The sequence below is a fragment of the Triturus cristatus genome, chromosome 1_2 (genome assembly GCF_964204655.1).
Source record: "Triturus cristatus chromosome 1_2, aTriCri1.1, whole genome shotgun sequence".
NCBI lineage: Eukaryota > Metazoa > Chordata > Amphibia > Caudata > Salamandridae > Triturus > Triturus cristatus.
Window position 1 is genome coordinate 107,553,304 of NC_140580.1, and position 22,877 is coordinate 107,576,180.

Below are 22,877 nucleotides of genomic sequence, written 5' to 3' on the forward strand. Positions count from 1 at the left end.
TTAAAAAAAGTTGGTTCAATGACCGGTAGGTCTGCAATATTGGTATTCATATGGGCAACAACCCTCAGGTGTTGATCAGTATATAATGAAAGCCTGTAGATCGGGATAGAACAACTCTCTCTAAAATGAAGATTCTATAGCGTTTTTGATACATATATTTGTATCATGTAAATTGCGTGAGTTCAAGATGGCTAGGCAGATGTATCTACTAAATCACCCGCTTCGTATGTCATTTCAGTTCGTATTCTCATTTTTTGTCAATACAAATGCCGGGCGATGTTCTGAATGTTATAACGAATATAGGGCGAACATTCAGAACATCGCCCGGCATATATCAATACAGTAGTAGTATAGGATAGGAACTTTATCCGTAGCATTGTCCTACCCTAGACCCCCCTGTGTATGATACATCTCTTGAGTAAAGGACACAAGGTTTGCAGTGTCTATAACTCTAGTTACGTGCCCCATTGGACTTAAGAGGCCATGTGTAATGGAGGGCCTATGTGGTATTTCCTTTCTTTTATTCTGCCCTAGAGTGAAAGTTGAAAAAGGTTAATCTGATAGAGACTTCTAGCCGCAGATTTCTTACCCTAAAATATTCCCAGGCATCAGACTGGACCTGGAAATATTTTGAGCAGTTCCCGTGTGGACCGGTAGGTAGCGTTGTTCAGTTCCAAGTGGCGTTGTCTGCACTGGAAATGACATGCACGGTGTCTATATAGGCTTCACCCCAGTGTGCTGACCTCCGTTCCTTTTCTGCATCATCAGTGTAGATCTGGATGAGTTCACATCAGTCCGTTTTTTACAACTTTTCAACCGTTTTGTTGAATTCGAACAGTTTGCCTTTTTTCACCTGCTTTTGTCCCCAAAGAAACAGATTGGTTTCAAGGCTTGTTGTGCCTGTCACGGGCAAATGTCTGTGACAGACATCCTTTTGGTATGTCTGTGGTTCCTGGAACAGGACCATGACGCAACGGCCAGAACAAAGGTCATCTGCGAGCAGGCCATGAAGCTTCTGGTAGCTCACCACGCAACTTTACCCCACTCTAAGTCCTGTTTACAAGGGCGGTTCTGGGACCTCTCTCAGAGTCCCTTGCGTCGATCATAGTCGAGATCCCGGACTTCTTCAGATAAGTCCTACATGAAGAAGTCAAAGCATTTGCCAACTTCTCCGTGCCAGTCTCATTCGTGAGATGAGGCACGGGAATGACGCCAGAAGTACAGGCTCCGCTCTTAGGTTGTCTTTGTGGAGGCTGTCTGATACTGGGTCTGCTCTGCGCTTCCCCGAGTTTCCTTGAGCTAGAGTGACCCCAACTTGGAGAGTTTGGGCGATAGAACCCCTCTGGAGCACCTTCGGGCCCCATGGGTTCAGGAGGGACTCTGACAGGGGTTCCACCAATAGGTTGCCCTTGGTTCCAGTCAGGCCGTCAAGATCCGTTGGTGGGTCTGGATTGGCCCGAACCCGACTACGCGACCTCCTGTTGGGACCATTCCAGTGGTGCTGATTCCAGCATGCCGACTCCCATTGGTAGTGCCAAATCCATCATGATTCCAACCTCCGATATGGAGCCAGGCCGGCGTGGCCCAACATCAGGTCCGGTGCCGATAGAGCGTGAATTGGAGATGGAGCCCTTCTTTCCTGAAGGACTGTCTGAGTACACCAAAGAAGGAGGGGATCTTTGGATCCCTATAGCTATTCCGTCCCCCGAGCAGAGTCCATGGCCGACGTTGCCTGGCATGGCGACTTAGCCGATGCCATTGGTGGACACGTCACCAGATACTGGCCTCCTTGCTCCCCCGAATGTGGCTTCCTTTCCTATGGTGGTCCGGAGAGTGGCTGACGTCCTGGACCTTCAGCTGCCCACAGTTGAGTTCATGACCAATGTCTTGACAGAGTTTCTTTAACCCAGGGTGTCCCCCTCAGAACCCCTACTCCCCAATGAAGACCTCACTGATGTCCTGTTTGGGGCCTGGGCCAAGCCCTACACAGGCACTCCTATGCACAGGACTATCTTCCGCCGCCTTCATTCCACTCCTGGAGATCCAGCCTTCCACAAACAGCACTCTACCCCTGAGAGCCCTTTTATAAAAATGAATACAATTAGTATCGTAGTCTGAATTTTGAATAGAGAAAGATAGCATTTATTGCTGAGGGCTATTAGCCCAAATACATTATTATTGTTAGGTGAAATTATACCTTTGAGTGCCATTGTTTATTTGTGCTCCTACCATTATGGGTACCTGGTTGGTGGCAGGATTTGGCACCACCTGCCCCAGTGGCGGGAGATCACTTTGGACAAATGGGTACTTAAGATTGACCAGAGGGGCGATGCTCTACCTTCCCAACAGATCCTGCCACCTTTATTACCGGCCCCCAATTGGCTGATGGAGGTCAACCTTTTACTCTTGTGGCCAGAAGTACTGGCTCTTCTGGCCAGAAGAGCCATGAAGAGGGTGCCTGTATCAGAAGTCGATCGTGGTTGGTATTCCTGCAACGTTCTGGTGCTGAAAAATAATGGAGGCCTCTCTCCTAGACTAACACCCTCTCAACTGCTCCCTGAAAAAGATAACTTTCAAGATTCTCACTTTGGCTCAGGTACTGTCTGCCCTAGACCCTGGAGACTGGAAGGTAGCGCTGGAATTGCAGGACATCCCCCATCATGCCTGCCCACAGGTGTTGCCTGTGGTTAATGGTAGACCAGGAACATTATCAGTTTGCTGTGTTCTTCTTTGGCCTTACCAGTGCTCCTCAGGTGTTTATCAAGTTGATGGCGGTGTTTGCAGCACATCTGCTAAGGGCCAGGGCCAGTCTTCGCCTACTTCGAGGCTGGCTGCTGAAGGCTGGATTGCACCAGGCAGTTGTCTCCTACCTCCAGACTACGGGACCACCTGCATTTGCTGGGGTTCACTATCAACTTGCCTCCCTCTCAGATGCTCCCTTTCATCTGAGCTAATCTGGATCTAGAGCAGTTTCAGGCTTATCCTCCAGAACAGCAAGTCCATGATATTGGGGCTGTGATTCTGATGTTTCAGCCTCCATCCTGCATCACTTCTGGGTTGGGATAGATGGAGATCAGAGGACTCTTGTCTCTGACAGAAATCTCAGCTCCACATCAATCAGTCGGAACTGAGGACGATTCGCCTGGCATTGAAATCCTTTCTTCCTTCCATCAAGGAAAGGCTGGCTCTGCTGTTCACAGACAACACCACCGCCATGTGGTATCGCAACAGACAGTGATAGGTGGAGTCTTAGACCCTATGCCAAGAGGACCTGCTTCTCTGGACATGGCTGGAACTTCAGGGCATTTTCCTGGTGGTTCAACATCTGGTGGACTCTCGGAACACCATAACTGACTAATTCAGATGCCGATGCCTCACGGATCATGATTGGCATCTCTATCCAGAGGTGGCGTTGGGTCTCTTCAAAAACTGGGTAGAACCTTTGTTAGATCTATTCGCTATCGCTGAGAATGCACAATGTCAGCAATTTTGCGGACTGGAGTTTCCAGGGTATCTCTCTCTCGGAGACACATTTTCTCTTGAGTGGAGCTCAGGACTCCTGTACACCTTTCCTCTGATACCCCTCCTGCCCAGAGTTCTCAAGAAGATCGTGAACAACCTGGCCCAAGTCATCTTAGTGGCTCTGGATTGGGCAAGGAGAGTCTGTTATCCTGAATTCCTGAGCATTAGCATCTGTCCTCCGATCAGGCAGCAACAGTGCAGGGTCCTACACCCAAACCAGCACACACTCCATCTACATGCAGGGAGGTTGAGCTGCGACAGCTGAGGGTAATTGACCTCCCTCCCCAAATGTGTGATGTCATCCTGGCAGCCAGGCTTCCCTCTACTAAAACGATGTATGCCTACTGATGGGACAAATTTGTGGCTTGATGTGTTGCCAAATCTGTTGATCCTCTGTCTGCACCCTTGTCTAAAGTCCTTTTGTTTCTTATCGCTTGCCCAGCAAGGCCTTACCTTGGGCACAGATACGGGTACCATTCCGCCATTTTGGCCTACCTCTAGTTTCCAGATCATCCCTCCCTGCTCAAGTCACCTGTTGTGATTCTTTTCCTGAGAGGTTTCCAGGACGTTTCCCCCTACACCTTTCATCATGTCCAAATGGGACCTGAATTTAGTTCTCACCTTTTTAATGTATTTGCCATTTAGCCTATGCACAGCTACCCACTGAGACTTATTACCATCACAAAAGTCTTCCTCATGGTTATAACATCTGTCATAAGAGTTTGAGGAGCTTTCCGTTCCCCTATACACAACCTCTTTCCCAGATAAGCTGGTCCTTAAGACCTGTGCCTCCTTCTTGCCAAAGGTGGTCACACCTTTTAACATAGGGCAGAACATCACACTGCATACTTTCTTCATCCCACCCCCTCATACCAAGGCAGTGGAGAGACTTAATCCGCTTGGATCCAAATAGGAGCATTCTCTTTCTACATCAATCAAACAAAAGACTTCCGAGTGAACAATCCACTCTTTGTTGGATTTGTGGGTGCGAAGAAATGAAAGGTAGTCCATAAGAGAATCATTTGCAGATTCATTGTCCTCTGTATCAAATATGCTACAGAATGTCCAAGAAACAACCCCTGAGGGCATGAGAGCTTATTCCACCAGAGATTTAAGCTGCAATCATTGCACTATCTTGAGGAGTCTGGGTTATGAACATCTATCAAGCAGCTATGTGGGCATTGCTGCACATGTTTGGCAAACATTACTTCTTAGACAATCCGGTCATGTGGATTGGGATGGGCATTTCGCCCATTTGGTCCTCCAGGACTTTTTAGTGTAACAGCCCACAGACCCACCTCTGGGGAGAGATTGCTTTGGTATCTATTCTAAGCTAAGGAATCTGCAGCTAGAAGTCTCTGTCAGATGAGCAAGTTACTTACCTTTGACAATGCCTTATCTGGTAGAGACTATCTAGCTGCAGATTCCTTACCAACCCTCCCTTCCTACTCATTCTGCTAACTTTATTTCTCACAGCAAAGAGATCCTTCAGGACCTCACCTTGGCACACTGGTCATTCCACCTAAATTTGGCTCAGTGCTTCTGTGTGGACAAACAGTCCTAAACTGCTCCAGCAACTTCATTGGCTTAAAGTCAATATGCACATCCAGTTTAAGGCCCTATGATGCATGTTTCAGGTCAAATGTGGCCTTGCTCCCTCCTATATTCAAAGGTTGGAAACACCTTATGTGCCAGCTCGACATTTGAGATCCTCCAGTCTCTCACTGTTTTCAGTTGCGAGGTTTCGTCTTGTCCGTATGAGAGGCCGCTCCATTTCCTACTTGGGCCCCACGCTCTGGAATGCTCTCCCAATCGATCTCCGGAATTGTCATTCTCTGTTAGCTTTCCGCAGGCACTTAAAGACTCTTTTGTTTAGTGATCTGGCCTGACTCTTATCCTGGCCTGTTGTCTGGCGCTTGCGTGGTTCTGCCTCCACTTGTCCAGCGCCGGTAGACTGTTTGGGTAGCTGTGCGCTTTATAAACTCAACAAATAGATAATAATAATAATAATAATGAACTGAGGTCACCGCTCACTTTGCTTCCATTGTGATCGATACCATGCAGATCCGAACGACGCCACCTACCGGCAGCCAAGGGGACTGCTCAAGAAGTTTCTAGATCTAGTCTGATGCCTGGGGAAAATTCTAAAGTAAGGAATCTGCAGCTAGATAGTCTCTACTAGATACACACCTCTAAACAGACTTTCTCGTCTGTCAGTGCAGTGAGTGAGGCCTTCTCTCCCGCCAGCCTTCCAGCTCGATATTCTGTGGGACAATCTTCCTAGTGACCTCTTCAGCTCCGTGGATGCTCTGAGCTAGGTCTTCCCACCAAACCAGCCTCAGGGTGGGGTAGGCTTCCGAACAAAACCGACCTCGTTTAGGCGTCTCCTGGGTTGTGCTTTCGTGAGTGCTGGGCCCGAGTTCTGTTCTGTTGAGTTCTGTTTTCTTGAGGACCACGCCTCCGACGTACACGTTCCATGTGAACCTGGTTTCGGTTATTGCATCGCACAGGACTCCGAGTTTGCCTCCAAGGCAAGCTTTCATGCCAGCCGCGCCTCAGAGATGGGCATGCCTGACAGCAGGGTCGCTGTTTTAATTGAGCCCTCCACGTGAGGTGCAGAGGTTGTTCCCACACTTTCACACAGCCCGTTTCCCTTCTGTTTTTTTCTTTGGTTTTAGCATTTACCAATTAGGCCTCTCTCGCCTTGCTGTTCTGGTGCCAACACCTGTCTGGGCGCGCGGGCCGGAGCAGCAGCCAGTTGAAAGGGCACGGTGATCCGTTGGCAGCCTAATTAAAGGACTCGGTAGAAGATAAAAGACGGGGAGGCGTAAGATGTGAGAGGAGCCGGCATAATATTCCCCGCGCCGGTGCTCCTCATTAGCGCGCTAGTGAGCTGCGCGTGCCAAAGCCGGTCGTCGCGAGATGCCTCCTGTGCCAGTCGGTACCAGGCTACGTGAGCAACCGCCCCCTTCAAGCACATTGCAGTCCCCGGTTTTATCTTCTTGACCCCCCCCTCCCCCTGCAATTTCCAATTATCTGGTTTCCTTACCTGCAGGTGAGAGCGGGAGTCCCCGATTCCAGTCCCGGCACCCCCATTGATATCTAAGCTCATCTCCGGCATGTTTGTGTTTTCTTTGCATCTTTGTTACTCCGTTATCCGAAATATTTAGAAATATGCTTTTGGCACGAATTCAGTGTAAATATTAGTAACTACATATTTTTACTCCATGCATTTTATTTATATTTGTGAATGTTATTGGGTTGGTTATGTCGCAGACGTGCTACTTTCCATACACAAATCTACTTACCTAGCTCTTTGATGTTGCAGCAACTCGAACCCCTCTTCCCAAGACACCACCTTGTGTGAGGTGCTGTGCCGGTTTCATGCATTTGCTGTGCTTATTGTTGGTGAGATTTGTCACGTCAGACATCGCTAGGGCAGCAGCAACAGCCACCGCCTGCCTCAGACCTGCCCTGGAGCTCGCGGTTGGAATGAATTTTGCCCCACGCTCAGCTCATGTGTCACTTGAAACACTGACCCCAGCCTGGGCAATGAAGTATACCATTCCTCTCACGAGACTCGCTACTAGCTGAACTTTAATAAAGAGCTCTTGGTGGCCTGATCCTCGCAAATGTGGGGTTGATACTCCTCACGTGATCACTTATTGGCCGATCGAAAACTTTCCAGTTTTAGGGCTTGATGTTTCCACGCCCACTTATCTTTCCTTTTGAAAGGGCAGAAAGCCTCTCACACAAACACATGCACCCTTCAGCAACATGTCTCAGATGAGGTGATATTCAGATACAGAGGAGGTCTTGGAAGCAAGCATGTTTCCTGTATACTCCCCCCCCCCCCCCCCCCCCCAGCTTCCTTATTGGGCCTGTCTTTTAATTTTGCTAGCCCGGCTCCTGAAAGGATAAGTTGAGACATATAACAGGTTGGCTCCTACCACCACTCCCTCTGCTGAGTGCTGCCCTAAAAACTCAAAGTAACTAGTTGGGACGCCGGTTCTCCCTTACGGTCTCAGTAGGATTTTAAATTTAAGAAGATACATGTAGTGACCCCCTGATTAGGTGGAATCACCAGGAGCCATCTGGAATGAAGTAAATGTAGGCACTTGGTTATCATGCTGTCGCCGCCTGTTTCTCAAGCTAACAAAGATATAAACATACATGCCCAGGATCGCACAATTTCATCTAGTGGTCTGCCAGCATCAAAACGCAGGTGTCTCCGTTCCGAGGCCAGGTAGGTCCGTTGCTACACCCCAGCCCCTGCTTAAGTGGTTCTTGGCCGTTTTTGGCGGGTGTGGGCCTCCCACACCCTGCTAAACTGTGTTTAGTCCAGTGGAATGGGTGCTGTGAGGCGATTGCTTTCAGTATGCTGGCGCGCTGGGATTTGCAGTTTCTTTTCATGCTCCTGCACTTAAGGCCATTTAAAATAATAATGTCGTGATAAGCGTTTAGTGGAAAACAAGTCAAGGAGAACTTGGAGCTCAGTGACCGTGGCCAGTCGATAGCACGTGTGCGAGTCCTGCCCTGCTTGGCCTCCCACTTATCAAGCGATCGAGCCCGAAGGGTCGTTGGCCTCCTTGTTGCCCCCACTCCCCCCACGTCTCAATTCCTCCTGGTTAGATATTGGAGCAGGTAATCTATCCGGACCCATTGCTACCCCGGCTTCTTTAAGAGCCTCTCCCGGTTATCGGCTGCCGCGCCGTGGCTCGACGAAACCTTTTTACCCTGCCCACCCTCCCTGACTTCTGAATGCCCCCTTGTCTGCTGGGATGTTAGCGCCCCGCCCTATCAGGCATAGGTGAGGTATCCCCTTCAACACTGCCGTGGTATCTGGCCCCGCCCCTGTCTTTCGCCTGTGCCTTGTTCAGTCGCAGCGCTGTCCCCCTGCCTCGAGGCTGACTAGCCCATAATGAGAATCGCGAGAGCTCCCAGCAGGCCATGCCCCTGTGTCCAGGCGTGTGTGACTCTCCCCCCCAGCACTACTGCCCCGAGGATCTTTCCAGATACTCCTAGGACGAGCCAGCGATGCCACTCTTTACCAGAGGAATCTTGGGGGGAAGGGTCTTTCTTTATTTGAGGGGGGGGGGGGCAGTAGGGGGGCGGGGGAGGTTGTGAAGCGGTGCATGCATGTTTATTTTGTTTCATATGCATGCATGTCTGTTTAGGAAAATGCCAAGAAAGGAGTAGTTTACGGGTAATCCACTCACCCAAAGTAATGCACATCTCATGCACCCCACATAGGACCTTAACTAGGATTAATAATAGCCTCCTATTCAGGAATGGCTTCGAGCATGGAATTACCAATTTCATTTCCCATCTGCAAGACTGACAGTCCAGTTACATTAGTTACATTTTACACAATACAAGAGTGGCAGGAGGATTATGGCATAATGACAAGGACACTAGAAATAAAACCATTGTGCGAGCCTGCCTTCTTCACTTACTACTGATGAGCAATGTTCTCTGAAATTTTAGTCCCAGGTCTGCGCCCTTCATGCTTTAAGTCTATTTTGGCTTTGGGTTCAGTGCACGTCCGACCTTCACTAATGCTGTCATCGGTGCAGGGAATTACGCAAACTGTGGTGTTATCGGTATTTGGGTGCATTAACCGTGGTAGTAGCTTCTACCATTATTGTGACTTATTTAACTCACCTCATTTGAAGCCTGCCAACAGGAGTGCCAGCTAACTTTTTGGGTGATGACCTTTCACCCAGAAAGGTGCCTCCCCACAGACATGTACTTACTTAAGTGAGATTTTGTTTGTGCTCCTTACATTTCCTGAGGCATGTCTTGATGAGAATAAGGATTATAATTGTGCATCTGACCATCTGCTACCTTAATTCAGGCATGCAAGAGCGACCAGACTGACAACATGCACTCTTGGCCAAATCAACTTCACCCGTAGGTGTTCTTATTCTGACTGCACTTCCATAGGGCTTATGTTCATGGGCTATTAAGGAGGCATTATATGCACTGGATTTACAGCTTTACTGGACACAGATGTAATTTTACCTGTTCACAGCAATTGTTCACATAGATCCAGCTAATGAAGCCACATTTTCGCTTCAGTGAGGCTCTATAACTAATGTTAACAACAGAGAAGTCTCATCAAGTCCTCGGGCTATACAGACCGGAAGCTCCAAAACTCCATTTGGCATCTGTATATCCCAACGTCCTAACTGCATACCAAAGGTTAGGTGCTGCAGAAACCCTCTGCCTCATCCACACAATGAATTATTTACCACTCTTCCAGAGGGGGTTTCAAAGCGCATTTATGTCACTGAAGAAAAGGGTTTACGTGGAGGAATCTGGCAAGATGGACAGCCAGTGTTTCTTTTCTGCTAGCAAAATGTACAAACACTTTGTGAGAAATTCCATACTTTGCTTTAATGCTCCTCCCTTCATCCTGATCAAGTGCGGGTCACTTTTCCACAACTGTTTAAGTATGTGATGAATACAATGTAACAGGTGCTGGCCTGGGTATCAACTAGGGCATTTTGACTTGGCGGTAGAGGTGTGGCACATGAGTATTCTGTCCTGTTTTCACTGTTTACATTTTGTGGATTTTAGTGGTGTTTTCCATACCTTTTGATGTCAGTGCTGGTCAGTGTTTATTCAGCTTCCTAACTCCCAAAATAGACAAAAACTGTCTTCCCTAGTGTTTGCAAAACATGTTTTTTTCAGTGATTGTGATAAAGTACATATTACATTTCAAGAAGAGGTAATGCAGGGTATTTAGTTTCTTCCCATTGGCAGTGTGTCTAATAGACTTAAGTTAGATTGTTTTAAGCATGGAAAGTTTATGTATTGAACGCCCACTCACATCTCATTACCTTCTCACATCTCATTACCTTTCCCACTATGTAGGCCTTTGTCTGGTTTACAAAATTATAAACGTATTAAAAAAGTTAGGGTGCCTGATTCAAATGTTTAATAAACAGATCTGGACCTAGTTGGGGGTCAATCACCTACTCCTTACTGAATATTATCATGTTGTAGGGTTGATCAACCCTGCCAGTAGCATAGTACCTTGTGAAATCTTTAAAACTTTGAATTATACAAGTTTAATTTGTAGCCCTGCACCTGAAGTCGCATGAAACTAGATGGTTTAAGCATGCTTGCCAGTGCTTTTCTGAACTCTTACCCTTCAATAAGGTGGTCTGCTGCTGTTGTGTAGATATTTATAGCTGCCAAATGTCCCCATGGCAATTGTCTCACTTTGAGTCCTGACCTTGCAATGAACATGACATACTTTTTAGTACTCAAAATGTTGCTGTTAACACTGTAACTATTGGCTCAATAAATGCAGCAGTAAAGAGCAGGTGCGTAAAAAGCCAGTACTAATGGAAGCTATCACTCATAACAATGGGACACCATGTAGCTATGAATTTTGTTGGCATGTGTAAAGCCTTCTGTCACTTTTTCATGGGTACAGCACTCTATAAATAGATACTTTTAACTGCAACTTGCATTAAATGTTCAGAGCCTGGGATGTTTGACAGGTGACCTGCTATCAATATTGACTCGTTAGAAAATGAGGCTGATGTATCAAAGGATTTTACCCAATCTGTGTCTGTGGGGATATGTGATCGTACATATGGGCCAAGATTCTTATGAGACAACTATTTCACCAATCAGTGAAAGACTTAAAACTGCCAAAAGATCAACTATGGTTTTAATATTGCCAAATTCAATTCGCTACAGTGTATTACATAATTACACAGGGCGTGGCTTGACCGTGGACTAAGATGGCTGCATCTTAGTGAAGCTCCAGACCGCGCCCTGTAATCCGAGTCCCAGAGGGATTCCAGTACCCAGCAAGATGTCGAGCGGGGGTGTGGGAGCAGTTTCTCCCCACTATGTTTTGGTGCTGCATACCACACAGGGCACCCTAGGAACCAGAGGTGTGGTCGGTGGTGCGGCACCTGGGTCCTACGAGCCTGGAATATCGGAACATAAATGCCGGCGAAAAGAGGGCTGTCTGGAGCCGCCCTCCACAGAGACTGGATGGCGTGCGGGGGGTGCCTGCAAGAGGTTCACACCTATCCAGATTGAGGAGCTGGGGGACGGCCTGGGGTGGCTTGAGATTTGAAGCGGCCGATGGGCTTGGCCTGAGGCAGAGACGTTCCTGGGAGGTCTGAAGTGGAGACATAGACCTGCGGGGTGACCCGGTGGCCGGCCGAGGGATGTCCATTGTGCTCTCCTCTCCCTCCCGTGCCACTCAGGAGGCACGAGTTGTTGGCCGGTTGGGGAACCGGAAGCCGGGCCAGGGCTAAGGGGGTAGCAGCTGAGGGAGAATAATTACTGCGGGGACCCTCCACGAGTGAGACCTTAAAAACGGCATTGGCCCCCCACGCCATGAGGCTGCAGGCTGGAGGTGAGAGGGGCTGGAGGGGGTGTGCAGTGAAGTTCCAGGCGGCAGACAAGTACCACACGAGTGGGGCTTGGCACAACACAACGACGGAGTGTATAGATCGAGACGGGCTGGCCATCTCAGCATTTTTGCAGCAGCCAAGATCAATGGCCCGGCGCTGTACTTAGCGGGTGTTATCCCTCGGTCCTCGCTCCCAGGATTGACGCATTTCCCTCTTAAAGCAGCGTGGGGCCGGGGGTAGTGAGGCCCGTTGTGAAATGTTTTCCACGAGGCCGGATATGCCATGGATGCCTAGTTGTCTGGGAACTCTGTAAAAAGGTGACAATCTTCAGTGCTTTGGGGAGTGGCGGCGGATCTGCTCACCTGTGTTGGGACTCAGCGCGGTCCACGAACAAAGGCCTACCTATTATCTCCCTTCCCGCATGCATTGGGTTAGAAGTGACCTGTCCAGCTCTAGAGACCAGGGTAAGAAAGGATGGAGAAACCAGAGCGAGTGTCTCCCCTCAAGCAAACAAAATAGACAACTATGCTGGCCCCAGGCCTACCAAAGGTTCCAACAGGGAGGTGGCGGCAGAGCCATCCGTAACTGCCATAATGGCAGCGATAAGGGATGTGGAGGGTGCGCTGGAGCCACAAATAGATTCACTATCTGTAGATGTTACGTTAATCAAAGCAGACCTTTCCAAGCTCAGTGATAAAGTCTCCACGGCCAAAAATAATATCACCAAGCTGCAAGCCACAACAAAACGCCTTGAGTCTCAGTTACTCACACTGACACAGCAGGCCCCATATATGGCAGCAAGACTAAGACCAAGAAGGGAGAGCAAGGAGAAATAACATTTGAGTGGTGGGGGTCCCAGAGGGGGCAGAGGGCCCCAGTGTTGATCTCTTCCTGGAAGATTTCATTGTGAACAAGCTCCAACCCAGAAGGCTGGCCAAAAATGTTTCAATCGAAAGAGCACATACAACTCCAGTGCCCCACCTAAGCCGCCCCCCTCCCCCCTTCGTATGATTAACGCAAAAATATTTAATTATCGAGACAGGGATGCAATCCTCCAGGCGGCTAGATCGATAAGTGAAATGAGGGTACCATAAAGGGATATTTAGCAGCTATTTCTGCAGTCTTTCCTTCCCCAGAACAGGGATCAGTTTCAGTTACTGATTGTTGTCAGTGTTCTAAAAGTGCTCCTAAACAACATCCCACCTATGCTATTCAGTGTTCCGGTGCTGGACCTTAATTTGGTGCTAACATATTTAATGGGGTCTCCTTCTGATCGTTTACTCTCTTGTCGATTGTGTCTGCTCACATTGCAGGTATTTCTTACCACCATTCTCTTAGAAAGGAGGGTTGAACAACTACCATTTTTAACTATAAAATATCAATGTACACATTTTCTACCTGATAAAGGTGGACTGTGGCCATGGTCCTCTTTCCTACATCAACTTGACCCAAAAACAACTTCACAGTTTTATGGTAATCATTGAAAGAAATACTGCTGATAAGCCGTATAGCAGGCCATCAGATTGGACCCAACAGCGCTTGCCACCAAGACACATGAGGCAGAAACAACTGCACAGCCACCAACTACAGGCCTAGACTATCCCTAATGGGATAGACAAGGAATATTTAAAGAAAAAGTGTCAACTAAAGATCCGTAATGTGTTCTTCTAATGGATACTTCTTCCCACTTATTTGTTTCCTTATCTAGAAAGACCTCTATAAGAAAGCCCACATCGGGAGGAAAATCAAAAGAATTGTCTAGCTGAAATGCCCTGCAGTGTAGGCATTAGGTTAGCTTCTATCCCATTGCCTCCAAAATATCCATTTACATTATATTGATCACTTTTATCTACACTATAACGAAAAGGAAGGTTTTTGAATCCTCGTTAATGCTATGACAAGATGGAGTCACCGACATAGTTAAATGCCGCTATAGTATGTGGAAAGGTCGGCTCTTCATCTCTTTAAGCTCCAATAGATGTCCCATTTTAAAGCTTATCTTCACCCCTGGGAAGTGTGTAGCAGGGGAGTAGAAGAACACGACATGCAAGGTGCATAATTCCCTCCCTATGGTGAGGATTCTGACATTAGTCCTTATCCCACTCAATGACCAGTATTAGAGGTTCTGAAAATCAAAGCTCAGTGTTTGATCCCGGAAAAACACCAATATCCACAGACTCACCCAGACAAAGCACTCTAAAATGTATGTTCTCCATGGTGGTTAGTTGGTGACTTGCTGTAGCTTCCCCCAGTGCTGAATCACCATTTGGAAATGGCAAGTCACCCTGTTTGTGAACACTGTGAGAACAAATTTGACTTTTATAAGGCTGTTACCTTCCCGCTACTGACCTCTGCATCAAGGTGATTTGATCCCCTGGGTTCTATTGATGATTACTAACTCTTACAGACGACACCCCTTCTTTGTTCTGCACCATTTAATAAAAGTAGAGATAAGAATGCTTAACTATAATTTCTGAGAGTATTATTTATTTTTATTTTTTACAGGACCAATTCGACAGTGAAGCGGCTTCTGCCTATAGCAGCCTGACGCACGAGGAGGTGGTGAAGGAGCTGCTTAAGCACAAAGAACTCCTGAAAAAGAAAGACACACACATCAGGGAGCTGGAAGATTACATTGATGATCTACTGGTACGGGTGATGGAGGAGACCCCTGGTATCCTGCGAGTGCCCTATGAGCGGGCTCGCCGGGCAGGCAAATTCTCTAAAAGCTAGTAGTTGCTCAAGACCTGCTTGGAGAAACGGGCCTATGTGCCCTTCATGCTTCCACTCCTTTGATATTTTGTATGAGATCTCTTCAGTCTTTTGATTGAGGCTGTTTTTTGGTTTCATTTTTGGCGAAATCCGCAGCCTGTGAACGGACTAAGGTATAAACTTGGAAGCAATCCTAGGTCTTTTGGGCATGGTAAACAGTGGGACCAATGTGCCTAAAAAGTAATCTTTGTAACCTGTGTGCATACGGTACATAGTCAACATGGCGTCCAGCACTTCAAGACTGGTGGTGGTGGCACCCACCCCCTTGTGAGAGACTGTGGTAGCTCATTGCTCCTAGTGTGGACTCTTGTTTCACTTAGGTGACCTTTGCTCTGGCTGTAGAGGTAGGACCTGTTTTATTGTTGAAGCAAACAACTTGGCCAACTGGTTGCAAAAGTTGATCTTTTTCCGAGTTGGCAAGAACTGAAAGAGTGGGATTTGGGAGGAAGGGATCCACGGTACAAAAACTGGGATGGGTGAGAGATTTGTGGATATATAATTGCAGGGTGAGTTGTATGGTTTGTTATAGGAGTCTGAGGTTGGTCTTAGTATGAAAAAATATTATGGTTAATCATTCTGTATCTTGACATTTGCACCTCAGGGCCACTAGCCATTGATATGGGCGACTCCAAGTGCTGCCCTGTATGACGTGGCCAAGATACCAAGAGCCAGAAGCTTCTGCCTCGCAGAAATGATCCGTTATTCCTGACTAGGCCACTGGACCTCCTCTGCAGGACATGTGCCTGTTACCGACAGCTGCTGTGATTGGACTGTTGTTCTACAATGAAGTATTTATAAGAATCCTTGACCTTTATAGCATGAGTAATGATACGGGATCAGTAGTGTGTGTTTTTGCTAACACATTTTTTTTGTTCAAAAGGGCTTTGGCTGCGGGCTTTCATACGTTTGCATCTGTTAATGGTAGTAGTGCTTGCAGCTTGTCACACAGAACGATTGTGTACTAAGCTCATAACCCTGCTTCAGATTTTAGCAATCAGGAAATTATTCTTGTCTGGCATTGAAGAAAGGCTACCTGCCACTCAAAACAGGGTGCCACAGTGGCCCCATGATCCACGAAAGTCCCTAAGGGATACTTGACCGATGACACACAGTCGTGTCGCTCAAGCTTTAATTTTCTGTAGACTGTACAATTGGTGACCGAGCAGGTATGTAGGACTGAACTATTAGGGTGAAGACCCAGTTCTCCACTCATCACTATTCCCTCAACGGGACACTTTCGAAGGAAATACCAGTTCAATTAAGTGATTCTCTCCAGCTTTGGAGCTGCAAAATATTTGAATACCAGGGTGCAGTGGAAAGAGGGAGCACATCTAACATCCTTCTGGGCCACAGAAACTTTGTACTTTGGGACTGCAGCGTTGTCTGGTAGGTCTTAACATAAGTATGCTAAAGCGCCAAGATGACTGCCATTTAGCACCCAAGCACTTGCTGGGAGTTCTAGTCTTGGTTCACTTCAGTTCAACCCTTTGAATAGAAGAACCAGATTGCAATGGTTTCAAAAAAGAAAAGAGAGTAGAAATGTGAACTGGGGTCGCCTGACAACATGGAGTCCCTTGGTAACCCAGAAAGTGGCATGTACTTTACATTTTCTATGCATGCCACTCTACCTATGTCATCGCAAGAGAAGCAAAGTGCCTCATGACTAGCTATTGTAAACCTCTCTGTTTCACTTCTTCCACAGCACTTTTCCTTTGACCCCTTCCCTTCCTCCCAAACTATAGAAAATGAAACTGAACATATTTTGCTCGCTATTCATTTGTGTCTATTATGTTTCCCATAGATTTTTTTTTAAGACTGAAAAGTCCATGCACTTTTTATTCAGGGTACATCCTTGTATTTTACACTACTTGCTGGGGATTTTTTGTTAGTTATATGTGACGTAGTAGTTTTGAATGTGTCCAGATACGGCATGCACAGTTATTTATGAGGACATTTTCCGATGGGTACTTCTACAATACAGATTCTTCATTTTGGAATATCCCCAGGTGTCAAACTGGATCCTGATCTTTTTTTTTGTAGCAGGGCTATTATGCACCGGGAGGTGGCATTGTGCAGCTGCCTGTTGGCTCCACGCCACCTTGGATGTGATGTAGTGGAGCTGCTTATAAGCTCCACCACTGTGTGCTGACTGGCTTTTCCATGCCTCCTACGCTGAATTAAGAGCTCTGCTCCCTAATTTGTCAGATATTTGTCAGCTTCTAAAATGGTTCACGTTCTGCTAGAATATGATATCCCCCTGAAAACAGCAGGTTTCAAGCCCAGGCCATGATGAAGAATGCAGATGTAGGTAATGGACTCACATGAGGTGTGTCTTTGATATCTGGGCTCGGTATATGAATCGAAGTTGTGATACATGCACTAATGCACCCAAAGGTGATCCCGAGACCTGGAGGTGAATTTGTATGTCACCGAACACAAGAACAAGTTGTTGACTTCACGTATATCCCCCTCCCATTCCATGTCATGAGTCTGGACCTAATGGCTGTCCCTGGACTGCTCCTGCGACTGTTCAACTTTGCGCACAAAGCCCTCCAATAAGTCCAAATGCAAGCATAGGAGTGCAAAGAAGAACTCTCCTCCATTCAGCCACTGTAACTCCAAAGAGAAGACCCAAGACTTTCATGATGGAGGTCAAAATCGTTAAAGTTCACCGACCATGGAACCAATTCCTCAATTGGTCCAGATGTGACTCAAATTTCCTTAACCATCATGGACCCTGCAGCAAATCAAGGACTCCATCGAGGTCATGTTGCAAATTTTCAGTGTGTTGATTGCTCCCTCTGGGGTGCCTTTGGGCCCCATGGAGCCTCAAGTTGTGTTACTGGTTTATCCGCAGTCTGTCCGCTTGGGATCTGTTAAAGCACCCTTCCTTATTGACTCTTGTACATGCTTCCACTTGCCCCAAGCCAGGTCTTGCGCCCCAGCACCAGTTCCAATGCCACTGACTCCAGAAGATGATCAGGTGTCAATGCCCATGTCACACCCATAACTCCCTTCAGCCTGAAATCGACCTATGCTGCCTTACAAAATTGCATAAGCTCTAATCATATGTACCTCTACCTCATCACACCAGTCAGCAGGCACTTCCTTATCCATATTAGGTCTGACTCCGAACTTGTGCTAGAACAGGGTGCACCCCTGGATGTTGATAAGGGTGAAGGACATGCCTCTCCACCCCTCATTATATTGGAGATGCCAGACCTTGATTTACAGAACGCCAGTGGGCTGGATATCTCTCGCTTGACTAGCCACATGGGCCACCAATGGAAGAGAGTGCTTTATTTGTAGTGGTTGTTTGGAGGGCAGCAGAGGTACTAGGATTACAGCATCTCTCCGTTGAGACTAAAACAAATGTTCTGACAGAAATTCTGCCACCCGGCCAGCAACAGCTGAGCCTCTATTTCCATTTAATGGTGCCCTCGCAGATACTTTGATGGCTACTTGTTCGAAACCATGTTCTTGTCCACCTGTGAATCGGCAGGTGGCCAGATGTGATAGACTGACACCTAGTGACATGGATTTTTCACCATTGGAGAGAGCCTTATCGTGCAAGCTTAGACCAGTACAATGAATCCAAGTGAATTTCCAACCACTCCTTTGAATAGAAAATCTAAGTGGATTGATACTTTGGCAAAATGATGTTCTCTTCCACGAGTCTGCCTGCTGGGCCGCTACACACATGCCCTTTGGGACATGGCCAGTGAGATCTTGCCAGCGGTCTTGGAAAATCTTTAGGTCTATTTGTCCTAGACAATACGTGATGGGCAGGGCACCAAGTACATTATCTGCGTGGATTGCCTGAGTAGGGTGGTTGGTATCAGTGTTGTCCTTCATAAGCATACCTGGATGAGGTCCACTGAGGTCTCTGGGTATGTACATGTCTCCCTAATGGACAGGCCCTTTGATGGGTCTCACATCTCTAGTAAAAAAGGCAAAATTAATGTAGGAAAGCTTTAAAGACTGTAGAGCTACAGCACTTTGCTTGAAACTGTTGGCCCCTGCCACACAGTTTTTGCTTCAGTTCAGGAAGTTCATAGCCGGTTCCAGAAGGATGGCATATAAACAGAGACAATCTTCCCAGCCAGTGATGCAACAGACAATCCAGTCCTTTCAGGGTCACGAACTTGAGTCTGGCAGGCAAGATGATGGGTTGCAAGGGCACCAGTGTTCCAGTCTTCTAATTCTTCTTCTGCTACAACAGCCAATAGACTGCTTTAGTTTGCCCTTGGTGGCGCATACCCAACCAGTGGGAGGCTGAGTTCACCTTTTCCTCCAGGGGTGACGATTCATCATGTCCGACAGACCGGTCTTACAAATTGTTCATAAAGCCTATGTCCTGCCTTGTCTCTCCTCCCCACCCACTACCCTCTCACACCACAAAAAATGTCAGAGGATCATCTGTCCATTCTGCTACAGTTAAGTGCCCTTGTTGATCTCCAAGGTTGCTATTGAGAGGCTACTGGGCTTGGAAAGATGCAGGGTTGTTACTATCTCTATTTCCTCGGTGTGGAGCCAACGCAGAACCTATGACGCTAGTAAGGGTGTATGGGAGCACTGCAAAAAATCTCTGGATCCAGTCTGTTACCTGGGAGATATTCTAAGGAATGGAATCTGTGGTTAGATAGAGAATCCAACAGAAAGAGCTTTAACAAAGATAAGTAACTCGTATAGCAGCTCTCCTTTAGATACCAAAAAGCATGCTTGCGCCAGCTCTTCTTTTTGCTGCTGCCTGCACGGGCCTTCAAAAACCTATGCTGTGGCTTTAGGCTGTACTGTTGGTTCTCTGGCTAGGGCAACATTGAACCCTTATCTTAGGCAGGGTGAATTCTTCCTCAGATTAAACCCCTGCGATCAGCCAATATATGTAATTTTTGTGATCTGCTGTTTGTACAGATACGTCTTCCATAATAAAAATGACTGACAAGTGTTCCCAAAATTAAAAAAAAATACACTAATGGTTTCCTGTAGACTACAGAGTTATTTTTTTAATGAAACTTTGTTTTCCCTATGTCTACTTTGCGATAACTTCCAATTCATAGAGTGATTGATGCCTCTGCGGTATGGGAGGACGTAGAGAACTCTCACTGTAGTAGGCGTTAGAGCAGCACTCTGTGATCTAACTGTAGTAAGAGCCACTTCCATGTTGATGTCACTGCAGTGATGGTCGTTCCCAATGTGTAGTCACTGCAGCAAAGAAGTCCCTTGGTGTTACTGTAAGACTTTTTAATACTGTGATCTAATACAACAGTGATAGAACTCATGTAGTTCACACTGTGCTGCAATCCATATAAGAATATGCCTGCTGCAGAAATACACTGCGGGTTCTCTGTAGGCTCTTTATTTGATAGAAGGAACACTTCTAATAGTCAATGGATAGGGAGAAGATTTAATAAAGGCCCGCCAGTCCGGACCTTCAACAGCTCAGCCAACAACGTGGCCTGTCACACCATGTCAGCGGTCCTCCAGATGACACAATTGTCACACAGACATTAAGGGGCTAAGCATCAACATCAAAGGCAGAATAATACAGATACCACCCCTCCCTTTAATTCAACAACATAAACACAAATGCAGTCTCCTCCCTAATTCAACAAGCCGCTACACTTATCCTTCTTTCAACTTACCACAATTCTACGCTTAATTCTCAAACTATGCACCTAAAAATACACAACACCCTGCATGCCAACGGCACTTTCCACATTTGCTGTGAAACTATGAAAAGGTGCAGTCATGGTTGAAGCATTCACCTCCAGCAATTACATAATCGGTGTCATTGCGTAACACCTAGGTACTATTACTGAAAATAGCTTCACACATTAACAAAGCACTGCAAATAACAGCATATTACACTGTGGATGTATGAAACATCCTTGCTCAGTTCAGCAGCGTGTATAAACGTGTATGCATGAAAAACTCTTTACGCCTTGTAACTGTAGAAAGCCATATGTACATTAACCAAAACTCCATGCACCCTTCTAACCACAAATGGCAAATGTATATGTAAATTATTAAATTGCAAGTATTACTATGCATGGCTAGCACATAGTCTGACAGGCATGCACGTTATTAAGGATGGAGTCCTTACACTTGGTAACATTGGATTCAAGGGAATAATATACATTCTAGTACTATCTTCTCCAATTCTACCTAAAGGAAAGGAGAAATTTAATTTATAGTCCCGTGATACAGTCCTGTTGGTAACAAACTTGCGACACACGCCAGTTCCTAGCACGGATAACGTTATCCAGACTCTCTGTCCAGTCTGTGTATAACAGTTCACTTTTCCTTATGACACATTGTGAATGGCCTACCAAACCGGCATCAGATTTTGACCAATACCAGCTTTTTCCACAAATAAGTCTACAAGTGTTTACCCATGCAACAGTTGATGTTGTTGCACCAATGATATTGTGCTGCATAACTAAATACTTATAAGGTCTCAAAGGCAAGACCTATTGGCTATGCCAATGCTTGTTTTTTTTTAGCATATGGGATACGCATTTGTTTTTGCTTGCTCAACAGGCACTCTTATTTGGAGTTTGTGCACAAACATTTGCAATCCAGGAAAAGCTGCTTGATGGAGTAGAAGTAGACTGGCCCACAGAGGAATCGGTCATTATGACAGTAAAACTGGGGCAGGGCCAATTGCAGATAAGTGCGCTGACCATGCGACTCCACGCCAAAAAGTAACTGACTGCCCCTGCCTAAGGTATTTCAAATACTTCAGTCAGACAAGTGAATTTTTTACCTATGGCCAGTCCACGTTTGTGAAATGCACAAACCAACAGGTGCACAATATTACTTTATTTGCCTAAGGGCACAAGTTTTACATGTGCACACTTCACAGGCAATAGTTGCTGCCCAAAAAATACAAACTATAAGATTTACCGCCAGATTAATATTAAGGACGCCCAGATAAAATTGACCCACCCTGCCCAGGAGGTCCAAGTAGCCAGAAAGGTCTGTTAGAGGCTGTAGAACCATCTTTACAATCTGTGGAATCTGTAGTTTGACACTTTGTAAAACAGGTAAAACACAGAAGAAAAAAGTATTTGATGCAAATCGGAGTAAATGGGGGAATGAGCCAGCTGTGGTCACTGAAGCTGCAAGATTTCAACACCCGCCTATCTCTCCCTTCCCCGGAAATTACTGATGGGAGAGGGGAAGACTACGTTTATTATAGAACAAACTGTGCTAACATAATGTAATGAATTCCGTCACCTACGAATATTCGTGGTTAATCTGCCTTGGAAAGCCCATAGAAGAGCTTACTAGGTGTACTTTTCATAACCAGTGAAATCTGAGATCCAGCCACTCTTTCTGCGCACACAATACAATGTACAGACATAGAACTCTATGCTCCATACCTGCCAACTCACACGGTGCCACAGTGTGACACTCAATATCGGTTCCCATCACACGGTCACCCGATGAGGAGCCGATACCACACTGTGGCAGGGAAACCGAGCTGAAAACCACTGTAAAGTGTGGTTTGATGCTCCACCAAAAGAAATAGACACAGTAAGTCTTGTGCTAGTCAGTTCGCTGGATATTCAACCTGACCTAGTCCTCCTTTGCTAATGTCCAGCTATACAAGTAGACCATCCAGGTTTGCCTCTAGGAAGACAATAAGAAGACCACCGCGATCTGGAGATTGAGGCAGACACTGTGTGCGGCGTAACAGGCCAATATACACTTGGGGCTTAACCCCCCAGAATTCGCTCCACACCACCTCTCTCTGGGAAGTGTTGTTTCCATCCTATTACAAAACACCTCCAAACGAAACTCTCAATGTTTTGGTAGGATTAGGCATGGGATGGACCTCCTCACCCTTTATGCTTACCTCATTCAAAACCAAAATAACGTATTTCCTCCACATCTCTCTCTCTCAATACCTTACCTCCATACCTACCTACCTCTCCGTTGCCCCTTCGCCACAACCTTCTTTGCCAATTAACTTTCAGATGAAATTAGAATTAACAATCAGAGCACCAAGGCACCAACTGCACAACATTCCAAGAAGTTTACAACATGTCCCCTTCCAGACTACCGGATCACTAATTCTCTGGTTCAAAATAAGCAGCTTACTAGTAGTACTCCCAGAAAATCCACTTCTCCCCCCCAGGATCCCATCCCAAAACACCCAGGGGTCACTTCACTGACATCAATCAGGAT

General features: G+C 46.5%; 1 protein-coding gene across 1 annotated transcript in view; it reads left to right on the forward strand.

The window, feature by feature from the left end:
* Positions 1–19,662, forward strand: part of RAB11FIP2 (RAB11 family interacting protein 2) — a 110,771-nt gene extending 91,109 nt beyond the window's left edge. The window contains exon 5 of the mRNA XM_085603063.1: positions 14,415–19,662. Within this exon, the coding sequence (XP_085459189.1) occupies positions 14,415–14,642 (228 nt within the window). The 3' untranslated portion in view covers positions 14,643–19,662. The remainder of the gene's footprint in view (positions 1–14,414) is intronic.
* The last annotated feature ends 3,215 nt before the right edge of the window (positions 19,663–22,877 follow it).